Below are 24225 nucleotides of genomic sequence, written 5' to 3'. Positions count from 1 at the left end.
CCATTAAAAGGTGGTCAGTTGGGGTAGCTATTTAGGAGTATTGAGTGAGTCAGAAACCGGAAGCTCTGTTAGTAGTGTAGCAGCTACTACTGCAGACTTATTCTCATTGAGGTGCAAAGTAGAGACAGAACAACCAAAATGCAACTGCTGTCAGCTTTTGGCTTCATACATTTTTCCCCACAAAACCTTTTAAAGCGATTTGCCCATGAATAAAAATTCTCAAATTTTAATCCCATAGTGATGTTTACACAATAAAAATTATTTTTACTTTACGGTTTTACTTTTGTTTTAGATCCTATAACTAAGTGATGGTCAGTGTAAAATTTCAGAGTGTGGGTGGGGGGACTCTTCATGACACTTCATGATTCCTCTTTGCTGTGAGAAGCTATGAGCTGCTGTGAGCTGACAGTGTGCTTAGATTATCATGGTACAGGATTTATCTACACTTTTGTATAGCCTGAACATTATACAAGTATCTGACACATGGTGGGAGATGAGAGTCATGACAGGGATATAAAACACAATGACACAGCTCTGCTCCTTTACCTAATCAATAAAACACATAGCCAGCTCTGCTTATCTTGTCCGTAGCTTGTAGAGTAAGCCTCTGCACACTGCTGCTGGCTGGCAGGAAATACCTGTCTCTGAGCTGGTCTTGTAATACATGGGGAAGGGCAAGGATCAGAGAGCACTGCAGTGAACAGACTAGAGAAGCTATTCATAGGGAGGAATCCAACCATAGTCAGAAGATTTAAGGTTGTATCTAGGGAAACCAAAATTTTAAACACCAGGTTGGAATTATATTTGTGGATTGCTGTATTTTTGTTAATAATAGTGAGTTAGAGAATGTGTTATTTTGTTATGCTGAGTGTATTTAAGAATCTTGTCTTCATGGGAATACCCCTTTATACAAGATCCAAATTGGAACACAATTTAGATATTTATGTTTGTTTGTGTCCTCTATTTCATAGTTTATATGGTTGAAAAAAGACACATGTCCAACCAAGGAAGGGTAGGGATTGCATGAGGAAGCGATTAAGGGGAAAAAAATAACCATCAATGTTATTTAGGTGTAAAAGTTATTTAGGCCCTTCTTGAAGCTATCTGCTGTCCCTACTGTGACCAGGGCCTGAGGCAGGCTATTCCACAGATTGACAGTTCTCATAGTAAAAAAGCCCTGTAGCCTCTGGTGATTAGAACTTGTTTTCTCCAGACAGAGACAGTGCCCCCTCATCTTTTGATTTGATTTAATCTGGAACAACTTCCCACCATATTTTTTGTATGGACCATTCATCTAAGTGCTTCTTTTGATAACTTGTAGTGAGAAATTGCATTGTGACCTGTAATTTTTCCAGCAATAATAGAAAACCCCATGGGGGCTGGGGCAAGCCAAAAACAAATGTCGTTGACCTGTTGCAGTGGTCTTGTGACCTCTGATACTTCTGGCCATGCTGGCAGTATGTATGTGGCAACAGTGATGTGCGAACTGAGAGATTGGATGGGGAATTGGTGAGGGTCTGACTGTTGAGACCTCCACAATCGGGAGAACGAGCACCCACAGCAATCTGGAAAATGGGGATCATGTTCTCACTAATGGGTGGAGTGACATGATGAGCATGTGCCTTGCTGCTCCATTCACTGTCTATGTGAGTTTATAGCCATTCTATGGAGTGCCCAGCAGTTAGAGCTTCCCAAATCATATTGTTATCCCCTATCCTGTAACTTCATACTTGGATACTTGGAAATAACCCTTTAACCTCTAGGTTTTAAAAATATGCTGACCATAATTTTTTCCTTTTGATATTCATTAGGAGGTAAATTTGCTTTCCTGTCTTGTTCACAGTTTGCTTAAGTACAAATAATATCTTGAGGACTGTAGGTGTAACCCTCTAAAACTGTAACAATATAAAAACTATGACCACTACAGCTTTAGTAAACACCTATATCTTGCTTTTATAATATATGCGACTTCATATAGAAGCACACAGATTATTATGAAATCCAAAAGAAAATATACTAGTAGCACATGCTTCTATAATACATGAAAGCTACATATGCCTGTTACAAATGGAAGTCTGCTGTGTCCCCAGTGATCTGCCAAATATGAGACATGAATCTTGATTGGCTTTCCATACACGTTCATATTACCGCTGTAGATCACCATCCAGTAGTGCAGTGAAGCTTTCTTCACTCTGTTCAGTCCCCAGATCTGATATATATATATACATACATTTGGGGGGTCCTGCTCTTAAATATGTATAAATATGGGGGTTATGTCACTTAGTTTTATAAGGTAAATATAGGGGGAACCGTGGAGTATAATTTAGCAGCACAGTGTCAGACATAGATCTGATTAAAGAGTAAATAGATTTTACTAAACTTTGGAAGATTTACCTAAACTTTCCCTAAATACATTAGAATAAATTTAGCATAGATAGAAAGGGGGTATGTTTGGATGGGGGCCTTTTTGTGGCTGGCAGTTACTCTTTAAATGCTGGTATATATTTATGTGTGCAGTACATACATTTCTGGTATATTCTAGTAAGTGAATCAAAAATTATATCTAAATCTCAATCTGTACCATGTTTGATATTTTAGCTTTATAATGGAGATTAAAGTGTCAATGCATTTGTTATTGATTACATTTTTGCACCTACATCACAACATTTTTAAAAAATCAGCATAGCACACATAGATTATTGAAACCTGTCACCAGCTAAAATGACATTCCTGGTGACAGGTTTTTTTAAGCATATCTGTTTTGACTACATAGACTATTTAGGGAAGACAGATATATGAAGCATTGGCTATCCACAATATGTAACTGTTTATATATAGCCTTGTCATTATTTGTCTTAAATTGTATTACTTGTATTAAATAATATACCTGTATGAAGTTGGACATGTTCAGAAACACTGAATGAATTTTTTTTTTTGTATAATATAGTTTATTGTGCTTGTGTGTTAATATCTCAGCTACATCACATTTCCACATCATATTCTCCACATAACATAAAGAAAACCTCAAACCCTGAAGTGAATTATTATCAGGGGAGACTTAGTAACAAGAAGTGGTAGTGTCAGACAAGACAAGAGACACATTAACATTACTGGGTTTACCGCGTGACTTGTCAATGCTTTGTTGGCTTGTTCTGTAAGGTAGGGCTTCATGTCCAACTATGCAAGTGAAGACATCTCCTTGCTTCCATTCATTTGCATTGACTGACAAATAACTGTACATAAAGTAGGTTCCATCTTCTTTCTTTATGGGAGTGGTGTTAAAATACTTTTTTATGTTGACCTTGTCATTCCCTTGTAGCCATTTAACAAAGGAATCCATGGGTTTAAATCCTGTTGCAAGGCATGTTAGTGAAACCATCTCGCCACGGGCTGTTTCCTCTGGAGCTGGTGGGAAGACATATATGGACGGTGGTTTTGGATCTGACACTAAAATTTAAAAATAAAATCAATATAACTTTTAAATCCAGCAACCAATGTTACTTTCAAAACTGAGACAAAACGCAACGGATGTGGAATGGACACAGATTATCAAAAGTTCCCTTGCCTTAAATTTGATACCAGGTAGTTGTCTACTGCTTGTCACCCTTACATGGTAGACTGATCATACTTCTTAAAGTTTTCTCATATGTATTGTTCAGTATTGCTGTTAGGTTAATAGGGGAACTACAGCAGCGTGTGTGCCTGTGTCTCAGTCTCCTCATGCACTATTTTCCTCCTCCACATATCCCTTACCTTCCCTGCCTGCTAAATGCACATGCAGTCACTCCCGGGACTCAGCATACGTTACTTACAGGGCGCCTGGTAATGTGAAACAAAATTTTATAATGTAGTGGTAGTATTCAAAATGCCTACAGATGCATTTATGAAATCTGCATAGCCTACATAGACTATTGGAACCTGTCATCAGCTAAAAATGACATTCCTGGTGACAGGTTTGCTTTAAGCAGATCTGTTTTGACTACATAAACTATTTAGGGAAGGCTCATATATGAAGCATTGATTATCCACAATATGTAACTGTGTGTGTATATCCTTGTCATTACTTGTCTTACCTTTAATTTTATAGATCTCCTTAGATTTTGGAGAGGGCAGCTCTTGATTATTAACAGTGCATGTGAAAGTCTCCCCACTTGTCCAGTCCTCACAACAAATGTCTATAGTACTTATAGCACTATATTTTCCATCGTTACCAAGGACAGAATCTTCCACAGTGAAATCTAGAGCACCACCTGTTTGCCTTGTCCAAGTAATATTCAGTTTATTCACAGTATTCATATTGTATACTTTGCAGGTGATCTTGGGTTTGCCAAGGATATAACAGTCTTCAAAGCTAGGAGGGATCAGTTCAATTTCTGGTGCAGAAGAGTCAGAATCTGCAAGAAGTGTGTGTTAGTAGGTGAGTTATTGAATAAAATGGTACATTTACAAGCAGTGCGTCAATATATTAAATATATGTTTATGTAAAGGTGGCAATTTGGTCTTATTACTGTAATACGTGTTAACTTCAATTTTAAGGGTGACTGTGGACACTGCTTTAAAATTTAATTTATGTTAAAAGTTTTGATTCATGTGATCTGTAACACAAATGTTAGACTTATTCCTAAAGTTCTCAAATTTCCTGACATGTACATGGAGACCTTTGCTACATCCTTCTGCAAACTGTTATAAGATGCATTTGAATCTGTAGTATAATTATGTTTCTGCACAATAGCTTCAAGGTCCTCAACACTGCGGTATGGTTTGGCCCCCAGAATAAGAAGCAAAATGGGACATATAAGTTTTTATATTAACTATAAACTATGAATTAACACATGTGGAATTATATACTTAACAAAAAAAGTGTCAAACAACTGACAATATGTCTTATATTCTAGGTTCTTAAAGTAACCACCTTCTGCTCTGATTACTGCTTTGCACACTTTTGGCATTCTCTTGATGAGCTTCAAGAGGTAGTCACCAGAAAAGGTTTTCACATCAGAGGTGTGCCCTATCAAGTTTAATAAGAGGGATTTCTTGCCTTATAAAAGGGGTTGGGACCATCAGTTGTGTTGTGCAGAAGTCAGGTGGATACACAGCTGATAGTCAGTGAAAAACAAGTGGCCATCATTACTTTAAGAAATGAAGGTCAGTCAGTCCAAAAAATTTGGAAAACTTTGAAAGTGCCCCCAAGTGCAGTTGCAAAAACCATCAAGCGCTAAAAAAGAAACTGGCTCACGTGAGGACCACCCCAGGAAAGGAAGACCAAGAGTCATCTCTGCTACGGAGCATAAGTTCATCCGAGTCACCAGCCTCAGAAAGCACAGGTTAACATCAGCTCAGATTAGAGGCACATCTCTACAACAACTGTTAAGAAGAGACTGTGTGCAGCAGCTTTCATGGTAAAATAGCTGCTAAGAAAACCACTGCTAAGGACAGGCAACAAGCACAAGATACTTGTTTGGGCTAAAGAACACAAGGAATGGACATTAGACCAGTGGAAATCTGTGCTTTGGTCTGATGAGTCCAAATGTGAGATCTTTGGTTCCAACCAATGCGTCTTTGTGCAACGCAGAAAAGGTGAATAAATGGACTCTACATGCCTGGTTCCGACAGTGAAGCATGGAGGAGGAGGTGTGATGGTGTGGGGGTGCGTTTCTGGTGACACTATTGGAGATTTATTAAAAGTTGAAGCTATACTAAACCAACATGGTTACCACAACAACTTACAACATGTTATTCCATCCTGTTTGCGTTTAGGTGGAGCATCATTTATTTTTCAACAGGATAATGACTCCAAACACACCTCCAGGCTGTATAAGGGCTGTTTGACCAAGAAGGAGAGTGTGGAGTTACTACTCCAGATAACCTGGCCTCCACAGTCACCAGACCTGAGCCCAATTGAGATGGTGTGGGGTGAGCTGGATGGCAGAGTGAAGGCAAAAGGGCCAACAAGTGCTAAGCATCTCTGGGAACTCTTTCAAGACTATTGGAAGACTATTTCAGGTGACTAACTCTTGAAGCTCATCAAAAGAATTCCAAGGGTGTGCAAAGCAGTAATCAAAGCAAAGGGTGGCTACTTTGAAGAACCTAGAATATAAGACATATTTTCAGCTGCTTTACACTTTTTTGTTAAGTATATAATTCCACATGTGTTAACTCACAGTTTTGATGCCTACAGTGTGAATCTACAATTTTTATAGTCATGAAAATACAGAAAAGCCTTGGGTCTGCAGCTCTGTGGATGGAGAAGTCCCCTGAAAAGAACAGTGAGGTACACATGCTCCTTGATCACTATCAGTCCATCAATTGTGATTCTGCATAAACACTGTCTCTCTCTCTGCATCTCAAGCTGTATCTCACAGACTCCTTCCTCCTTTGCTGCCACCTCCCCCAGCCTCTGCTCCCAGGACACTATATTCACACACAGACCAGACTATGCACTTCATGTAACTATTTCACTGCTTGTTTCTACTACTTATTCAATGCCAAATGTTCTTCCATGTAATGAAAGCTTCCTTTATGAATATACGATGTAGAGCTTAGTAGATTTAATTTCTTAAATATCACTTTATTTGCTGCTAAGTTACTTCTTAGAAAGCATAACGCATCATGGGAACTATTACAGGATATAATTAATTAAGCTTTAGGCCAATGACAGTAAGTTCAGGTGCAGTTTTTTTCTTCATAAGATAAGCCCTTTAATGGAGTATTCCGGGAATATGAAACCTGATGCAAAAACACATAATGCTATAAATAAATAAATGAATACATCAAAACTAGGTGGCATTATCTTCAAGATGGCATCCACAGGATACTACAACTCCCATGATCCTTCAGTAACAGCTACTCCCTCTTATGCTCTGCCCCAGTGATGATCTAACAGACTGTCCTGCTCTGTTACCATAGTAATGATTTGAGTAACTGCCATTACTGCACATTACATCACTGAGATGACATCTTACCACAATAATGGCCATACTGGATGCACTGCAAGCAACCTAATGCAGGACATATAATGTTGACATGTGACCAGCAGCCATCATCTGTCCTGTGTCTCCACTACAGGGGCAAAGTCACAGAACTGATTAAAGGGTTATCAGCATTTTAAATCTTCATTATAGTGTATATCCACAGACATTTTCTGCTAAAGGGAGCAAATAACAACTCATTACATATTATTATATTTTAATGACCCATGTGAATATTAATTATGCTTATTCCTGGAATACCCCTTTAAGGTTTCTTTACAAATTTTCCACAAATGTGGATTTCATGTAATATTTTTGTACATTTTTAACAGCTTTTATCCTAAAGAGTGGAATCCATGATGAAACCCTACAGCATAAATTGACACACTTTTTCCATTTTTCTTCTAAGAAGAATTCAGCAGTTTGAATTTTACAGGATATTTACTAAATTAGAACATTCCCTTTATATTCCTTTTATGTATTTTTACAATTCTTCTTTTCAACCTATCAACCTGCTATGTAATTATTTACCTTCCCAAAAGCTTCTGGTAAAGCACCATAAACAATTCTACCTGTAAATAGAGTCTTCCCAGATGCATAGAAATCCTATGTAGGCACTATTGTTATTCATCAGATTGGTCATTTTAATTGAAAATAATATTGCTGTTAGTTGAACATTACCTTGACAATTTTTGACACTAGCTGTGGTAGTTGTATTAGTGGCACTGTGTGTAACTATGCATGAATAGCGATTCCCTCTATTCCATTGTCCATTCAGAACTGGAAGGCGGCTGGTAGCAGTGAACGTCCCATCTGCTGTTCTTAAAGGTTCTGCCGAAGTTGAGTGGGCAGTCACATCTTCTTTTTCATTCACTAGCCATTTTAGCTGTATCTTTTCTGGGTGAAAATTGGAGATGAGACAAACCAGGTCCCTTGTACTATTTGTATTCACATTTTCCTCCGCATCTTCAGCTGTGCATGGTGAATGCTGAAGAAGTTGTACCTCTGGTTTGATACATGGTAGCACTGTAGATGAAACAAAAGAAATAAGAATCAATCATAAAGTTACAAAAAAAAATAATTATTCAAAACATTCAAACACATTCTTCCTTACCTCTTAAAGTCTTCTCCTGCATTGTGCCTGAGGAGGAGTGGATGACATTACATTCATAAGTGCCATTCCTCCACTCCGAGGCCTGGATGGTGAGCTGCGTACTCATCATATAGAGACCCTCTGTAATACTGTACATAGGACCAGTTGTTGCTATGCCAGAGGTGATGTTGCCCCCATTCCACTTTATAGCTACTTTTTCTGGCATGAAACCAGTCACAAGACAACCCATTGTCACTTGTGTGTCAAGATCAACATGGTCACAACATGGAATAAGCGGAAAGACTTTTGGTGCAGATAGTGTTTCTGTAGGGTGGAAACAAAAGAATTTTAAATGGCAGAAAGTTCAACTGAATATAAAAACACAGAATTTTCTGGTAACATCACTACTCAGTATCTAGTGTATATACAGTCAATATAAAGTTTAAAGAATAAGAGGATTAAATCAATATGTGACCTACAGAAAACAAGTAAAGGAAAATCAAAATAAAACATGGACACTAACTCATAGATACAGGCATTGCATTTCTAAGTGAAATGTAAATGTCCCTTGTGACCACATCCTTACTCGATCCCTTGAAGGAAATCTACCATTAAAATCCATCATGATAAGCCAGGGACATTACTCATAGATCCAAACACCATGACTGTGGTAATCATCTTATATTTGTTATCCATGGCCTCCTTCATCCCAAAATCAAATTATGCTAATGAGCCTGAAACTGCGGATTCACAGGCATTTAGACTGTCTGCCCCTGCCCCTATGCTCCTGCTCAGCACTGCCCCCTCTCTCTGCCAGATGTAATCATACTGCAGCAGAGGAAGTTTTTGGGGAAGTCCTTCTTCCACACTGTAACAGCAGCTGAATCTGCAGCACTGAGGGGCTCTGGGAACCGGCCCAGTAGCCTTTCAGGCTCTTTAGCATAATTTGATTTTAAAAGGAAGAAGACCATTTATAACAAATATAAGTATATTACCATAGTCATAGTGCCTGGATCTATGGGCAAGTGTTTATTCATGCTTGATTTTGATGGTAGTTTTTATTTAATAATGGATTATGATGGCTAAAACACCCAAGAAGTTTTAAAACGGGATCTGCAAATTGGCAAAGTCTTGTGAAACAATGTTACAGGATGGGGAATAATAAAAAGTATTTATCACTGCTTGGTATAAAGGTATAATAACTAAGAGATGGGGCTTTTTTCCCCCACATTCCATTGAATAATCTTAGCTGTAGAGGTTGTAAACATCTAGTATACAGAAATGCGCATATATTTAGAATATAGGAAAGAGAAACATTGTAAATGTATTACTTCTCGACTGTATGTATGTTTGGGAAAAATTCTGAATAAAAATTTACATAATAAAAAAAATAAATAAAAAAAATAACTAAGAGATGTTTCAGGCTGGGTACACCGTGCCATTCTCCAGGCATTCATTCAACTATAGTTACTATACATATGTCTCTTAAACTTCGCACACCATATTTCAATAGAGTTCTAATTCATACCAACAATATACAAATATGTTATAGAGCAATATTTTGCCACTAGTGTAAAAGGTCCTTAACTACCAAGAACTGTACATGTACGGTGCAACTTATTTAAAGATTGGATGTGGTGATCATTTTTCTAATATACTTCATTAACAAATTCTGCAGGTGTTTGGATTTTTAAGCAAAACCTTCCTCATATATGTTCTTGGGAGGGTGGTGATCACTGACAACCAAGGGGAAGGCATATAAGTTGTATAGCGGGACTAAAAAATCTGTACAAAATACCAGGTGGAAAAAAACACAGAAAATACAGAAAAATATACTCAAATAATTCACATAAATTTACCAAATCACAACTTATGAGAAAAGGCGTACAAAAGGTTGATATCAGGGTCAGTATGAGCAGCAATCCATATTATAAGATGTCAATTCTCCATGAGTGTGTTATCACCCATTAAACTGTATAGACAGTTAATCATTGAGTTAATCATTCCTTCATTCAGTTTGTTTTTATTCATTTCATGGGTAGATGTCCTACTAAAGAAATAATTTCTGTGGCTGACTAGCTGACGTATAAGCATTTGACTAATCTGCTGAATGGTGCCAAGTGCCTGGAATAAGGATACATACAAATGCTTAGTCAACTGATCATTGGCCTAAAGAAGAGACATCATCTGAACCTCCTGGGGGTACATTAATCATTGTCCGTTGCAAGGTGTCTCACCCCTCCACCGTGCCGGATGCGCTGGCCCTCACAGCCACAATTCGTTCTTCCATCAATTTGTGCCAATTCAGTCTAGGTTTGTGTATTTTGCACTTATTTGTGCTTATTTTAATCTAATTTATGTGTAGTATTTGTTTTCCTTGTTAAAGTGCATAGATCTAAGGATGACACACATATGCACAGGATAGCAAAGGGAATAACTTTCTGATTGGTTAACAATATACTAATTGTACACAGATCTTAATACAGTACACAAAACACCAACTTCAAACAGAAACAAAGCGGAAATAGGAACGGCGCTAGACGAAAAAAGTTTATGTCAGTCCCATGCAAAAAAAAAGTATTTCTCAAATAGGTATTTTTCTCTGGTATCAATGTTCCTGCGAATAATTAGGGAACAAAAGATCAGATCTAACCACAATACCTCCCTGTGAGAAACCAGAGAAGAAAGGATTCACAATGTTTGCTTCACAGAATGGCAACGAACACCAACGGCTGAATCTCTTCCTTGTAATCCCAGCCTTGGTGCATCTGCATCAGGATACCTCCAGGAAACAAGGATCCACTTGGAAAGATCCGATTTGTCGGGTGTGCCGTACTGTTTCTCACCGGGAGCTATTGTGATTATATCTGATCTTTTGTTCCCTAATTATTTGGAGGAACGTTAATTGCAGAGGACAATATCTATTTGAGAAAAACTTTCTGCTTGAACCTGACTGCTTGAGCCCACAGATCCAGAACCATTATAAGTGGGTGCAGCTGTTCTATTCTTTATACATGGAACTGCCATACTGCGCTGCTCCATACTTTTTGTATGCTATAGAATGTTTTTATTGTACACCCATGATTGACCCAACAATCAGTAAGCTATGTTTCTGATAGATAACTTAATACCAGATCAAAATATAATCAAAATAACAAACGGTATCATGAAATCCAACATATCTGATCATTTATTTTGATCCAATATCTGCTGTTGGAAGAGTCTTGGGTAACCCCTCACTCATTAGTTTGTAACCATAAATCTAGGCAACTTCAGTATGTAGTGCTTACATCCTGTAATCTGTGCAGGCTGTGTGTAGGCACTTTAAGGCCTCATACAAACATGTATGCATAACAGGCTGCAAACATATGCAGGGTGGGACAAGGCCTCCCCCATGATGTCCACAGGAAATGAGTGGCCGTGTCACAATCTGGAGAAAGGAATAGGACCTGTTCTATAGTTTGCGGCATGACCTTGACCATAAATCTTAATAGTGGCCCACAAACACTGTTGTGTACATGAGGCCTAATAATTTCCATTATGCTCTATATAATCTAACAGTAGAGCAATTTATTGCTAAAAAACAGTTCCCAGTGTTCATGTAATGAAGAAAAATGCCCAACATGCAACGATAAAGTATAAAAAATTGCAAGATACACAATACATTCTTATTGATAGCAATATCATAGCAACTGATCTCTAGTGATTAATAGCACCAGAAAGTGCAGCCCTAGTTATAAAGACATCTTTCTGACTTATGTGAATGGAAGCCCATTAATATCAATGCAGTTCTATGGACAGCAGTGTCATGATTATCTTTATTTTTGAAGTGTAAAGAAAAATCTAGGTATAGCCCTAGCCTATCAACAGTGAAAGGATAATAGTATAAATTATTCAACTGTACCTTTCTGTTGAATGCTTACCATACCTTTTTAATTTATTTGTATATATAGTCTTAAAGGGGTTTTCCCATTTCAGCAAACAAATGTTATTGCATGAATAATAAAAAGTTATATCATTTTCCAATATACTTCCTGTATCAATTCCTCACAGTTTCCTGGATCTGTGCTTGCTCTTCTCATTCTATAGAAAGCTTCATTGTTTATTTCAAGTGGACAGAAAACTGACCATGGTGACACATGTGTGCAGCTCATTATATCACACAGCTCTGATTACTTTCTGATACTAAAAAACCCTTGCACCTGTGTGACCATGGTCAGATTTCTGTCCAAGGGAAGTAAACAATTAAGCTTTCTATAGAATGACAGCAAGCAGAGATCTAGAAAACTATAAAGAATTGATACAGAAAGTATATTGGAAAATTGTATACTGTATATACTCGTGTATAAGCCGAGTTTTTCAGCACAAAAAATGTGCTGAAAAACGTCCCCTCGGGTTATACACGAGTCACAACGAGTTAAAAAATACTTAAAAAATAATAAACTTATATACTCACCCTCCGGTGGCCCCGATCTGCAGCGCTGCTCCCCCGATGTCCTCTTCTGCAGCGCTGCTCCCCCGATGTCCTCTTCTGGCTTCCCGGCGCCTGTTCTGCCTCCTGTAAATCGCGGGAGACAGCAATGGCGGCGCCCAGCGCGATGTACAGAAAACGGGCGCGGAAGCCAGAAGAGGACATCGGGGGAGCAGCGCTGCAGATCGGGGCCACCGGAGGGTGAGTATATAAGTTTATTATTTTTTTAATGCTGGGCTGGGCTGTATACTACTGGGGGCAGGCTGGGCAGTGCTGTATACTACTGGGGGCAAGCTGGGCAGTGCTGTATACTACTGGGGGCAAGCTGGGCAGTGCTGTATACTACTGGGGGCAAGCTGGGCAGTGCTGTATACTACTGGGGGCAAGCTGGGCAGTGCTGTATACTACTGGGGGCAAGCTGGGCAGTGCTGTATACTACTGGGGGCAGGCTGGGCAGTGCTGTATACTACTGGGGGCAAGCTGGGCAGTGCTGTATACTACTGGGGGCAAGCTGGGCAGTGCTGTATACTACTGGGGGCAAGCTGGGCAGTGCTGTATACTACTGGGGGCAGGCTGGGGTGGCTGTATACTACTGGGGGCAGGCTGGGGTGGCTGTATACTACTGGGGGCAGGCTGGGATGGCTGTATACTACTGGGGGCAGGCTGTATACTATAGGGGGCTGGCTGGCTATATACTGGCGGGGGGGTCTGTGACCAATCCATTTCCCACCCTCGGCTTATACTCGAGTCAATAGGTTTTCCCAGTTTTTGGTGGTAAAATTAGGGGTCTCGGCTTATACTCGGGTCGGCTTATACTCGAGTATATACAGTAATTTTTTTCATAATACAAACAATAACATTCATTTGCCGAAATGGGAATACTCCTTTAAATGATCAAATACTTTTTCTTCTTTGATCAAATACGTTTTGCTTTCTAAACAATGGAAACATTTGTAGATAAACAGGCTACCAGTACCAGGTATCTAAACACAGTACCAGGACCATGTGTCTAAATACACTGTTAGATCCTGGTGTCCAAAACATACTTCTGATACCAGTTACCTAAGTACACTACCAGTACCAGGTGTGTAAACACAGTACCAGCTATCTGAACATAATGCTAGTGCCAGGTAGATAACCCCACTACCAGTAGCAGGTATCTAAACACACAACCAGAACCAGGTAGCATAACTCACTACTGGTACCAAGTAGCTAAACACGCTAACAATATCAGGTATCCATACTTACTAAAGGTACCAGGTCGTCAAACCAACTATGAGGTAGCTAGACCCAATCCCAGTAGAGGTAGCTAAACACACTACAAGAACCTGATAGCTTAACCCACTACCAGCATTAGGTAGTTCACCATACTATCAGTACAGGTAACGAAACATGCTACTCATACCAGGTAGCTAAACACATTACCAGTATCAGCAAGTGAAATCTTCTACTAGCACCAGGTAGCCAAACCCACTAGCAGTACCAGGTAGCTAAACCCACTACCAGAACTAGGCATCAAAACACACTACCAATACCAGGAGGTTACACGTGCTACCAGAGCTAGATAGCTAAGCCCACTAGTAGTAACAAATATCTAAACACACTTCATAACTAGGTATCTTAATCCAAGTTCCAGGTAGTTAACCCCACTACCTGTACAGGTAGCTAACTCCACTACCTGTACAGGTAGCTAACCCCACTACCTGTACAGGTAGCTAACCCCACTACCTGTACAGGTAGCTAACCCCACTACCCGTACAGGTAGCTAAACGCACTACCCGTACAGGTAGCTAACCCCACTACTCGTACAGATAGCTAACCCCACTACCCGTACAGGTAGTTAAACGCACTACCCGTACAGCTAGATAAACGCACTACCCATACAGCTAGCTAAACCCACTACCAATACCAAGAAGCTAAACATGCTACCAGAACTAGATAGGTAAACCCACTAGCAGAACCAGATATCTAAACACACTACCAGGTCTCCTTGCTCGATGCCAGCACCAGGTAGCTAACCCCTCTATCAGTACCAGGTAGCTAACCATACTACAAGTATAGGTATCTAAACAAGAAAGTAATACCAGGCAGCTAAACATGCTACCACAACTAGTTAAACCTACTAGCAGTAACAGCTAGCTAAATACACTACCAGAACTGGTTATTGTAACAGACTGGTTAAATATATATTTAAACACACTACCAGTTATCTTCACCAGTACTGGTAGATAAAGCCACTACCAGCACCAGGTAGCTAAACCCTGTATCAGCACCAGGTAGCTAAACCCTGTATCAGCACCAGGTAGCTAAACCCGCTACCAGCATCAGCTGGCTAAACCTACTACCCTAACCAGGTAGCTAAACCTTCTATCAGTACCTGGTAGCTAACCATACTATGAGTACAGGGAGCTAAACACTACTAATACCAGGCAGCTAGACATGCTATCAGAACTGGATAAACCCACTAACAGTAACAGGTAGCTAAATACACTACCAAAACCAGGTATCTTAACCGACTGGCCATACCAGGTAACTTAGCCATACTGCCAGTACCAGGTAGCTAAATATGCTATAAGCATTGGGTATCTAAATCTACTACTAGCCCCAGCTAGCTAAACCCACTAAATGCTAGCAGAACTAGATAAAACTTGTATAAAAATTCAGTAACAGGTAGCTAAACCCACTATTAATACCAGGTAGCTAAACCCACTACCTGTATCAGGTATCTAAATTTAGTATTATGATCAGGTAACTAAACACACTACCCAAATCAAGGTAGTTAAATCTGCTACCAGCACCAGGTATTTAAACATGATACAGAACTAGATAGCTAAACCCACCACCATTACTAGGTAGCCAAATGCTTTCCCAGTACCAGGTCTCTGAATCCTCTACCTGTTCCAGGTACACAGCCAATACCAGGTAGCTAAACCCAGTACCAGGTAGCTAAACCCAGTACCAGTACCAGGTAGCTAAACCCACTACCGTTGCCAGGTAGCTTACACACTACCAGTAGCAGGCAGCTAAACCTACCACCATTATTAGGTAGCTAAACCCCAGTTCTAGATAACTAAACCCATTATGAGCACCAGGTAACTAAACCCACCACCATTGCCAGGAAGCTAGTTACTAGGTATCTAAACACTCAACCAATACCAGGTAGCTAAACCCTTTACCAGTTCCAGGTACAGTGAACCCTTGGATTATGAGCAAAATTTGTTCCCGGAACATGTTTGTAATCCAAAGCACTCATATATAAAATTGAAACCCAGACAAAGCGTTCCAGATACCATAAATATTGTAATGTGTAGTACACCCCTTTATTTCTTCTACTTCTTCTATATTGTGTTTTACAATTTTGTGAGAGAGGGAGGTACAGTACAGCACGTAATGTTATTAATTTTATTTATATAACAAATTAAAAATTTTGTAAAATACAAGCTTGACTTGCAATAATCTTGCAGACCAGGTTACTCGTAATCCAAGGTTCCACTGTATTTGAGTACACTACCAGTATCAGGTAGCTAAACACAGTACCATACAGCACAACACCAGTACCAGCTACAGTATACAAACCCAATACCAGTACCAGGTATCTATATAAACTACAAAAACCAGGTATCTGATCCTCACCCACATCCAGATTTAAATACACTACCAGGACCAGGCAGCTAAACAGAGTATTATGTAGCTCAGCAACAGTTACAGGGGCAGTATTCAAAACCACTTCCAGTACCAGGTAGCCAAGCACACTACCAGTACCAGGTATCTAAGTCCATTACCAGTGCTAGGTAACCAAGCATACCAGCAGTACCAGGTATCCAAACACAATACTTGTACCAGGTAGTATAACATTCTCCCTGCAATGGGTATCTATAACACAAGCAATGCCAGGAACCTAAATCCAATACCAGGTATTTTCCTGCCAGTAATATACTATGTATAATATGCTGATTATGTAAGTATGGCATTAAGTGAAAGAAAAATAACCTAACATTAGATGTCCTTCTCTTACCTACTCACTGATGGGATATGGCCTCAATGATGTGTCCGTGACCTCTGTGTCCTCCTCATGTCACCCATTTGTCATTGTCTTTAATAATCAATTCATTACTCACTTAGTCCCATAGGAATAATGATGGAAACTCCTCTTCAATTGACTAAGCCTCTGGAGGTTACAGTGCATAGATGATTGAGCAGCATAGATGTGTTGCTTCCTGTTATATGATAAACAATCACATGTTAGTTCAAAATAAGTGAACGTCTAGTGTCATCATTGATAAACAACATCTGTAAATCTGTGGATTTAGTGTTCTGTCTCCATAATGTCCATATTTTTTAATAAAATGTACAGAATATAAATTATATTTGATTTAATTTTTTCTGTTTTTGCAGGTTATAGCTGAAACTTCGCCAGATCCTGGCTGGTATAGACTTCCATTCCATTGCCAGTGATGTTTTAATCAGTGGGAACTTTTGTTGCCCTTGTCTTACTAAATTGGCCTCAATGACTACACTACCGCTCAAAGTTTGGGGTCACCCAGACAATTTTGTGCTTTCCATGACAAATCATGCTTTTATTTTTCAAATGAGTTGCAAAATGAATAGAAAATATAGTCCAGACATTACCAGGTAATCTGTAGAAATTTAACCCCATGCTTCCAGAAGCCCCTCCCACAAGTTTGATGGACACTTTTTGTGTTCCATATGGTCAAGCTGCTCCCACAACAGCTCAATGAGGTTGAGATCTGGTGACTGGGCTGGCCACTGCATTACAGATAGAATACAAGCTGCCTGCTTCTTCCCTAAATAGTTAATGCATAATTTGGAGGTCTTCATTGCATCATTGTCCTGTTGTATGATCAAATTGGCTCCAATCAAGCGGTGTGCACAGGGTATGGCGTTGCAAAATTGAGTTATAGCCTTCCTTATTCAAAATCCCTTTGACCTTGTACAAATCTCCCACTTTACCAGCACCAAAGCAACCCCAGACCATCACATTACCTCCACCATGCTTGACAGATGGCATCAGGCATCTTCCAGCATTTTTTCAGTTGTTCTGCATCTCACAAATGTTCTTGTTCTTCTGTGTGATCCAAACACCTCAAACTTTCTCTGTTCATAATATTTTTTTGTCCAATCTTTCTCTGTCCAATGTCTATGTTATTTTGCCCAAATTAATCTTTTTCCTATATTAGCCATCTCAGATATGGCTAGAGGTTGACAGTGGCGTTTGGCGGGTACTATTTAATGAAGCTGCCAATTGCGGACCTGTGAGACATCGGTTTCTCAAACTAGAAACTGTAATGTACTTGTCTCTAAATTGTGCAGTGGGGCCTCATACTTCTCTGATTAAAGCATGTTTGTGTTCTCCACTGAAGGGAGTAGTACACACCGTTGTAGGAAGTTTTTTGGCAATTTGTCGCATGAAATGGCCTTAATTTCTAAGTACAAGAATAGACTGTCGAGTTTGACATGAAAGTTCTTTTTTTCAGGTCATTGAACAAACAAATGTGATGCTCCAGATTTTCAACCAGCTCAAAGGATGGTCAGTCTTATAGCTTCTCTAATCAGTCAAACTGTTTTCAGCTGTGCTAGCATACTTAAACAAGAGTTTTCAAGGGTTTTCTAAACATCCATTAGCCTTCTTACACAGTTAACCACAATATACCATTAAACCACTGGTGTGGTGGTTATTGGAATTTGGCCTATATACACCTATGTAGATATTGCATTAAAAAACAGACATTCAGCTAGAATAGTCTTTTAACACATTAACAATGTATAGATTTTATTTATGATTCCATTCATGTTAGCTTCATTGAAAGAAAATAAGGAAATGTCTAAGTCACCCCAAAGGAGTAGTGTATATTATACACATATGTCCAGTATTCAGAAGATCATCTACTAATGGAAAAAGCCACCAACTAGGCCAGGACAATTTGACAAGGTTTTGTCAAATATTTTAGTCGACTTCAGTTATCTCTGAGTCTGCCAGGAACAAACCTTAACTTTTTACAATTAAAAATCTTGACATGACTTAGGGCTCTTTCACATCCATGGTTCAGGCGGAAGGCCTTACAGAGCCATTGTTTTCTATGGTTGTTTTTACATCTCAGTTGTTCATCCATTGTCCATGAAAGGAGTAATAAAACACGTCCTATTTTTTTTCACGGATGCGGATCATGGAAGGCAATAGAAGTCTATGGGTCTGTACAAAAAACTGATGACAGTTAGTTTTTTTCACTGATAATGCTTGAGATACATGGGTTGCAGATACAGGTTCAGAAAATGGAGCTCCAGGCATAGGTTCAGGCTATGGGGTTCCAGATTCAGGATACACAGGGTAAAATACTGGTTACAGTTCTATGGAGTTGAGGGTACATGCTCAGGCTGTATATAGGCTCAGATGCAGGTTCCAGTTCAGACTGGGATTAAGGGTATGGTTCAGGGTTCAGGTCCAGACAGTAGTAGCAGAAGGAATTACCACCCCGGAGTGAACTGAGCCATGGGGGTATATACAGCCCCTGGATGCCATCCCCAGCAGCTGACTGGCTAGCCCCTGCATCCTTCAACAAAGAACTGAGTCTAACACAGAACTCCAGAATGAAACCAGCAAACTCTCCAGGGATCAGCTCCTGGCAAGGGAGCCCTGGGTGTGGATCCACAGTTCTGAACTCAGAGTCCATTATACAGGCCTTTCTTTAACATATACAAAGTACTAGTCCAGTCCCTTAATGTACTTGTTGCTTACACATGACCAAGAGACTATAGCAAATTTAAAGGGACAGATAAAAACTTTGGAAGCCAAATTGACTAACTTTGATCAAGTCTCTTTGGTCCAACCTTTTCAGGTTCATCTTAAAGATATGATTGATAGATTGGAGAAGGAAGTAATTCAAGGAAAAAAGGACAAAATGCATTGGGACAAGATGGATTTTTGATAAGATGAGAGCCTTTAGTTGGATACATAAAGGTAACAGGAGACATAATAGGATCAGGAATACCAGGAGCTCCACCACGTTATTTTTTTATCTTGGGACATCAGCCATGTGGAAGAAAAGTCAGACAGGGTAAGTGCCAGCCCTCAGCAACAGAGAAATCACAAAAAAAAGCGGCTCCAAACACGGGAACTGGTCCCCCTCTTACAAACGGAACACCAGGGGCAGGAGAATGAGGGTGGTGACCTACAGATCATTAATTTATCGGATTACCAACTGAGACTTCGATGTCAGTATTAAGCAAAGCCTATCCTTTTCTCCGACACAGTTTCTTGACAAATTTCAATTTCTCAAGGATGTCTTTTTATATTGCAGTCAATTGATTTTTAAGGTTCTCTATCATCAACCCAGTCTGGCTGACACCGTTGTGGGCAATGATCGCAGGGTATTTCAGAACCTTTTAGAACTCCTACAAGAAAATGACAGTAAGCAAAGTTCAGGTAGGCATTCTTTTTCTGTTGCCCTGCCTTCACAGAGCACTGCAAACCAAGGGCTAGTTCCATCGGTACAGCTGTTTTTCAACATCATAGTACAGGAGATCAATTCCGATTAATTTAGACCGATATAAGAGCCAGAACTTGTCTTCAGCAGAACGAAAAGCCCTTCTTAATCTGCAAAAAAACATGCCTTCATAATCCAGGAGGCAAATAAGGGTGGCAATGTGGTACTGTGGCCAGTAGAGATGTATTTATCAGAAGCAAAAAGCTAACTGAACAATTGGACTTGCTACTTGCCTCTGCCATCTAATCCTATGGATATTTTTAAGAGCAAAATGGATAAACTTTTGGATCTGGCCCTTAATTATGGTATTATGAACAATGAACAACAGAAATACTTAACTGTCACTCACCCGGTGGTACCCACCTTTTTTTTTTAAAGCCAAGGGTTCATTAATCTGTGTCTACACAACCAGGCCGCCCTATTGAGGCTGTAATAGGGAGTTTGTGTGATCAAGCCTGTACATATATTGACTTATTTCTCCAGCTGATAGTGGTCTCTCTCTTCCATCTTTTGTTAGAGACTCCATCCACCTCATCACCAAATTGGAAGGCTTCTCTGTACCACCCCATACTTACATTGTCACTTTAGATGTTTAGGTATTGTACACTAAAATTGCCCACCATCCTGGCCTCCAGGCAACCACTTTTTTTCTATACCCACAAATCACCATCGTACACCAATATCTTTCTTTGGTGGTGAGAGAAGACTAGAGATGAGTGAGCACTAAAATGCTCGGGTGCTCGTTATTCGAGACAAACTTTTCCCGATGCTTGAGTGCTCGTCTCGAATAACGAACCCCATTGAAGTCAATGGGAGACTCGAGCATTTTTCAAGGGGACCAAGGGTCTACACATGGAAGCTTGGCCAAACACCTGGAAACCTCAGAAAATGATGGAAACACCACAGAAATGGACAGGAAACAGCAGGGGCAGCATGCATGGATGCCTCTGAGGCTGCTTAATTGCACCATTATGCCAAAATTATGGGCAACAGCATGGCGATGACAGAGTGACCGAATGAGGCTAGATAGCATCTAAAACATCCAATAATTGACCCTGACACTATAGAAGATGGCATGCAGAGGCAGCGTCAGCAGCGGCAGGCTAGAGAGTGGCATGGCGACATACCCCAAATGGACTCAGGCTTCAAACCAATTAAAAAAATTCCTTTTGGCGAAGATGACGTGTAGCACTATATGTATCAGAATTTGGCCTGGTTATGGTCGGCAGAGAGGAACCAAAGGAGGTGAGCAAGAAGCGCTGAAATGATTTCCTATGTGAACAAAAGGTTGACGGTATATTTAGTCGATAACACAGCATGGTGGCGACATAGTGACCAAGTTCCATAACGTATCTGGTGAAACACCCAAAAAATGAGCCTGACACAGCTCGTTTGATAAGGGGACGACATGTGGAGGCAGCCATGGAGACGACTTCCATAATTAAGAGCGACAGTATGGGGCATCCATATTGCGCTGCTATGATTGAAACTTCAGGTCTCCAGCATGGCGGCGACAGATGCGCTGAGTTCCATTATGTATCTGGTGAAACACCTGAAAATTCTGCCTGACACAGCTCGTTTGATAAGGGGATGATGTGCTGTATTTCCTCTCACGCTCCAGCATCCGGGGTATAGAAAGCAGGGGCAGTATGCATGGATGCCTCTGAGGCTGCCTAATCTTGGGATAGAGCTGACGGTCCGCTGGCAGGCGAGCTTTCGCCTGTCCAAGCCCCTGTCTCTTGGCTCCTCCCCACCCAAAATGGGCCTGGGGGCCAGAAGCGTTTACTTTGAAAAAATTATAATTTTCAAAGCAGACGGGGTCGTTTGAATATTTCATCTAGGAATAATGAAATAGCATAGCGGTTCTATTTTTAATTGTTTTTTCGGAAATGGTTCCATGATTAAGAGCGACAGTATGGGGCATGCATATTGCGCTGCTATGATTGAAACTTCAGGTCTCCAGCATGGAGGCGACAGATGGGCCGAGATCCATTATGTATCTGGTGAAACACCCGAAAATTCTGCCTGACACAGCTCGTTTGATAAGGGGACGATGTATGGAGGCAGTAAAGTAGTAGTAGATTAAAGGTGCTGCAGTTAAAACTATGCTAGTTGGATCTTGGGATGGAGCTGGCGATCCGCTGCCAGGCGAGCTTTCTCCTGTCCAAGCCCCTGCCTCTCGGCTCCTCCCCACCCAAAATGGGCCTGGGTGCCAGAAGCGTTTACTTTGAAAAAATTATAATTTTCAAAGCAGGCCGGGGCTACAAACAGCACTTCTAAGAACCTTTTGTATAAGATCAAGCGACTTTGGGAGGCAGCTGTGGAGATGATGTGTGGAGGTAGCAATGGAGACAACGTGTGGAGGCAACTATAAAGGAGGAGGAGTGCATACATTATTCAGGTTGAGCTTCTTTCACCTGGTGGAGAATGGAAATCCTGAGAAATCCAGGCTTTATTCATCTTGATAAGCGTCAGCCTGTCAGCGCTTTCAGTCGACAGGCGTGTACGCTTATCGGTGATAATGCCACCAGCTGCACTGAAAACCCGCTCAGACAACACAAAAGCGGCAGGGCAGGCAAGAACCTCCAAGGCGTACAGCGCCAGTTTGTGCCACATGTCCAGCTTTGAAACCCAGTAGTTGTAGGGAGCTGTATGATCATTTAGGACGATGGTATGGTCAGCTACGTACTCCCTCACCATCTTTCTGTAAAGATCAGCCCTACTCTGCCGAGACTGGGGACAGGTGACAGTGTCTTGCTGGGGTGACATAAAACTGGCAAAGGCCTTGTAAAGCGTACCCCTGCCAGTGCTGGACAAACTGCCTGCTCGCCTACTCTCCCTCGCTACTTGTCCCGCAGAAGTACGCACTCTGCCGCTAGCGCTGTCAGAAGGGAAATACTGTTTCAGCTTGTGCACCAGGGCCTGCTGGTATTCATGCATTCTCACACTCCTTTCCTCTCCAGGGATGAGAGTGGAAAGATTTTGCTTGTACCCTGGGTCCAGGAGAGTGAATACCCAGTAATCGGTGCTGGAATAAATTCTTTGAACGCGAGGGTCACGGGATAGGCAGCCTAGCATGAAATCTGCCATATGCGCCAGAGTCCCAACGCGCAAGAATTCACTCCCCTCACTGGCCTCCAACTCTTCAACTCCTCCAACTCCTCTTCTTCTGCCCATACACGCTGAACAGTGAAGGACTGAACAATGGTCCCCTCTTCTGTCTCGCCAACATTCTCCTCCTCTTCCTCCTCATCCTCCTCCACCTCCTCCGATATGCGCTGAGAAACAGACCTAAGGGTGCATTGACTATCAACAAGGGAACCTTCTTCCCCCGTCTCTTGTGACGAGCGCAAAGCTTCCGACTTCATGCTGACCAGAGAGTTTTTCAACAGGCCAAGCAGCGGGATGGTGAGGCTGATGATGGCGGCATCGCCACTGACCATCTGTGTTGACTCCTCGAAGTTACTCAGCACCTGACAGATATCAGACATCCACGTCCACTCCTCATTGTAGACATGAGGAAGCTGACTGACCTGACTACCAGTTCTGGTGGAAGTTGACATCTGGCAGTCTACAATCGCTCTGCGCTGCTGGTAAACACTGGATAACATGGTTAATGTTGAATTCCACCTCGTGGGCACGTCGCACAACAGTAGGTGAGCGGGCAGTTGGAGGCGGCGCTGCTCTGCCCTGAGAGTGGCAGCATCTGTGCTGGACTTCCTGAAATGCGCACAGATGCGGCGCACCTTCGTGAGCAAATCAGACAGATTGGGGTATGTCTTGAGGAAACGCTGAACTATGAGATTTAACACATGGGCCAGGCATGTCACATGTGTCAGTCTGCCGAGTTGCAGAGCCGCCACCAGGTTACGCCCGTTGTCACACACAACCATGCCTGGCTTCAGGTTCAGCGGTGCCAGCCACAGATCAGTCAGATGCCCTGTAATAGCTCTTGGGTGGTGTGCATTTTATCGCCTAGGCTCAGCAGTTTGAGCACCGCCTGCTGTCGCTTAGCGACGGCACTGCTGCTGTGCCTAGAGCTACCGACTGATGGCGCCATGCCCACGGATGGAGGAGGAGGTGGAGGAGGGGTGGGAGGAGGAGGAGGCATAGTAGGCCTTTGAGACCTGGACCGAGGTAGGCCCCGCAATCCTCGGCGTCGGCAGTATATGACCAGCCCCAGGGTCAGAC

At 41.2% G+C, this 24225-nt stretch overlaps 1 gene segment (V, D, J or C); it reads right to left on the bottom strand.

Annotated features, from left to right (window-relative positions):
- Positions 1-2937: 2937 nt before the first annotated feature.
- Positions 2938-24225, bottom strand: part of LOC140128472 (Ig mu chain C region-like) — a 91871-nt gene continuing 70583 nt past the window's right edge. Inside the window, 4 exon segments of the C gene segment in view lie at positions 2938-3447; positions 4074-4394; positions 7650-7994; positions 8083-8385. Coding sequence covers positions 3059-3447; positions 4074-4394; positions 7650-7994; positions 8083-8385 — 1358 coding nt within the window.

The sequence above is a fragment of the Engystomops pustulosus genome, chromosome 1 (genome assembly GCF_040894005.1).
Source record: "Engystomops pustulosus chromosome 1, aEngPut4.maternal, whole genome shotgun sequence".
Lineage (NCBI taxonomy): Eukaryota > Metazoa > Chordata > Amphibia > Anura > Leptodactylidae > Engystomops > Engystomops pustulosus.
Note: the sequence above shows the minus strand (reverse complement) of the source record. Positions and strands in the feature narration are given on the sequence as shown.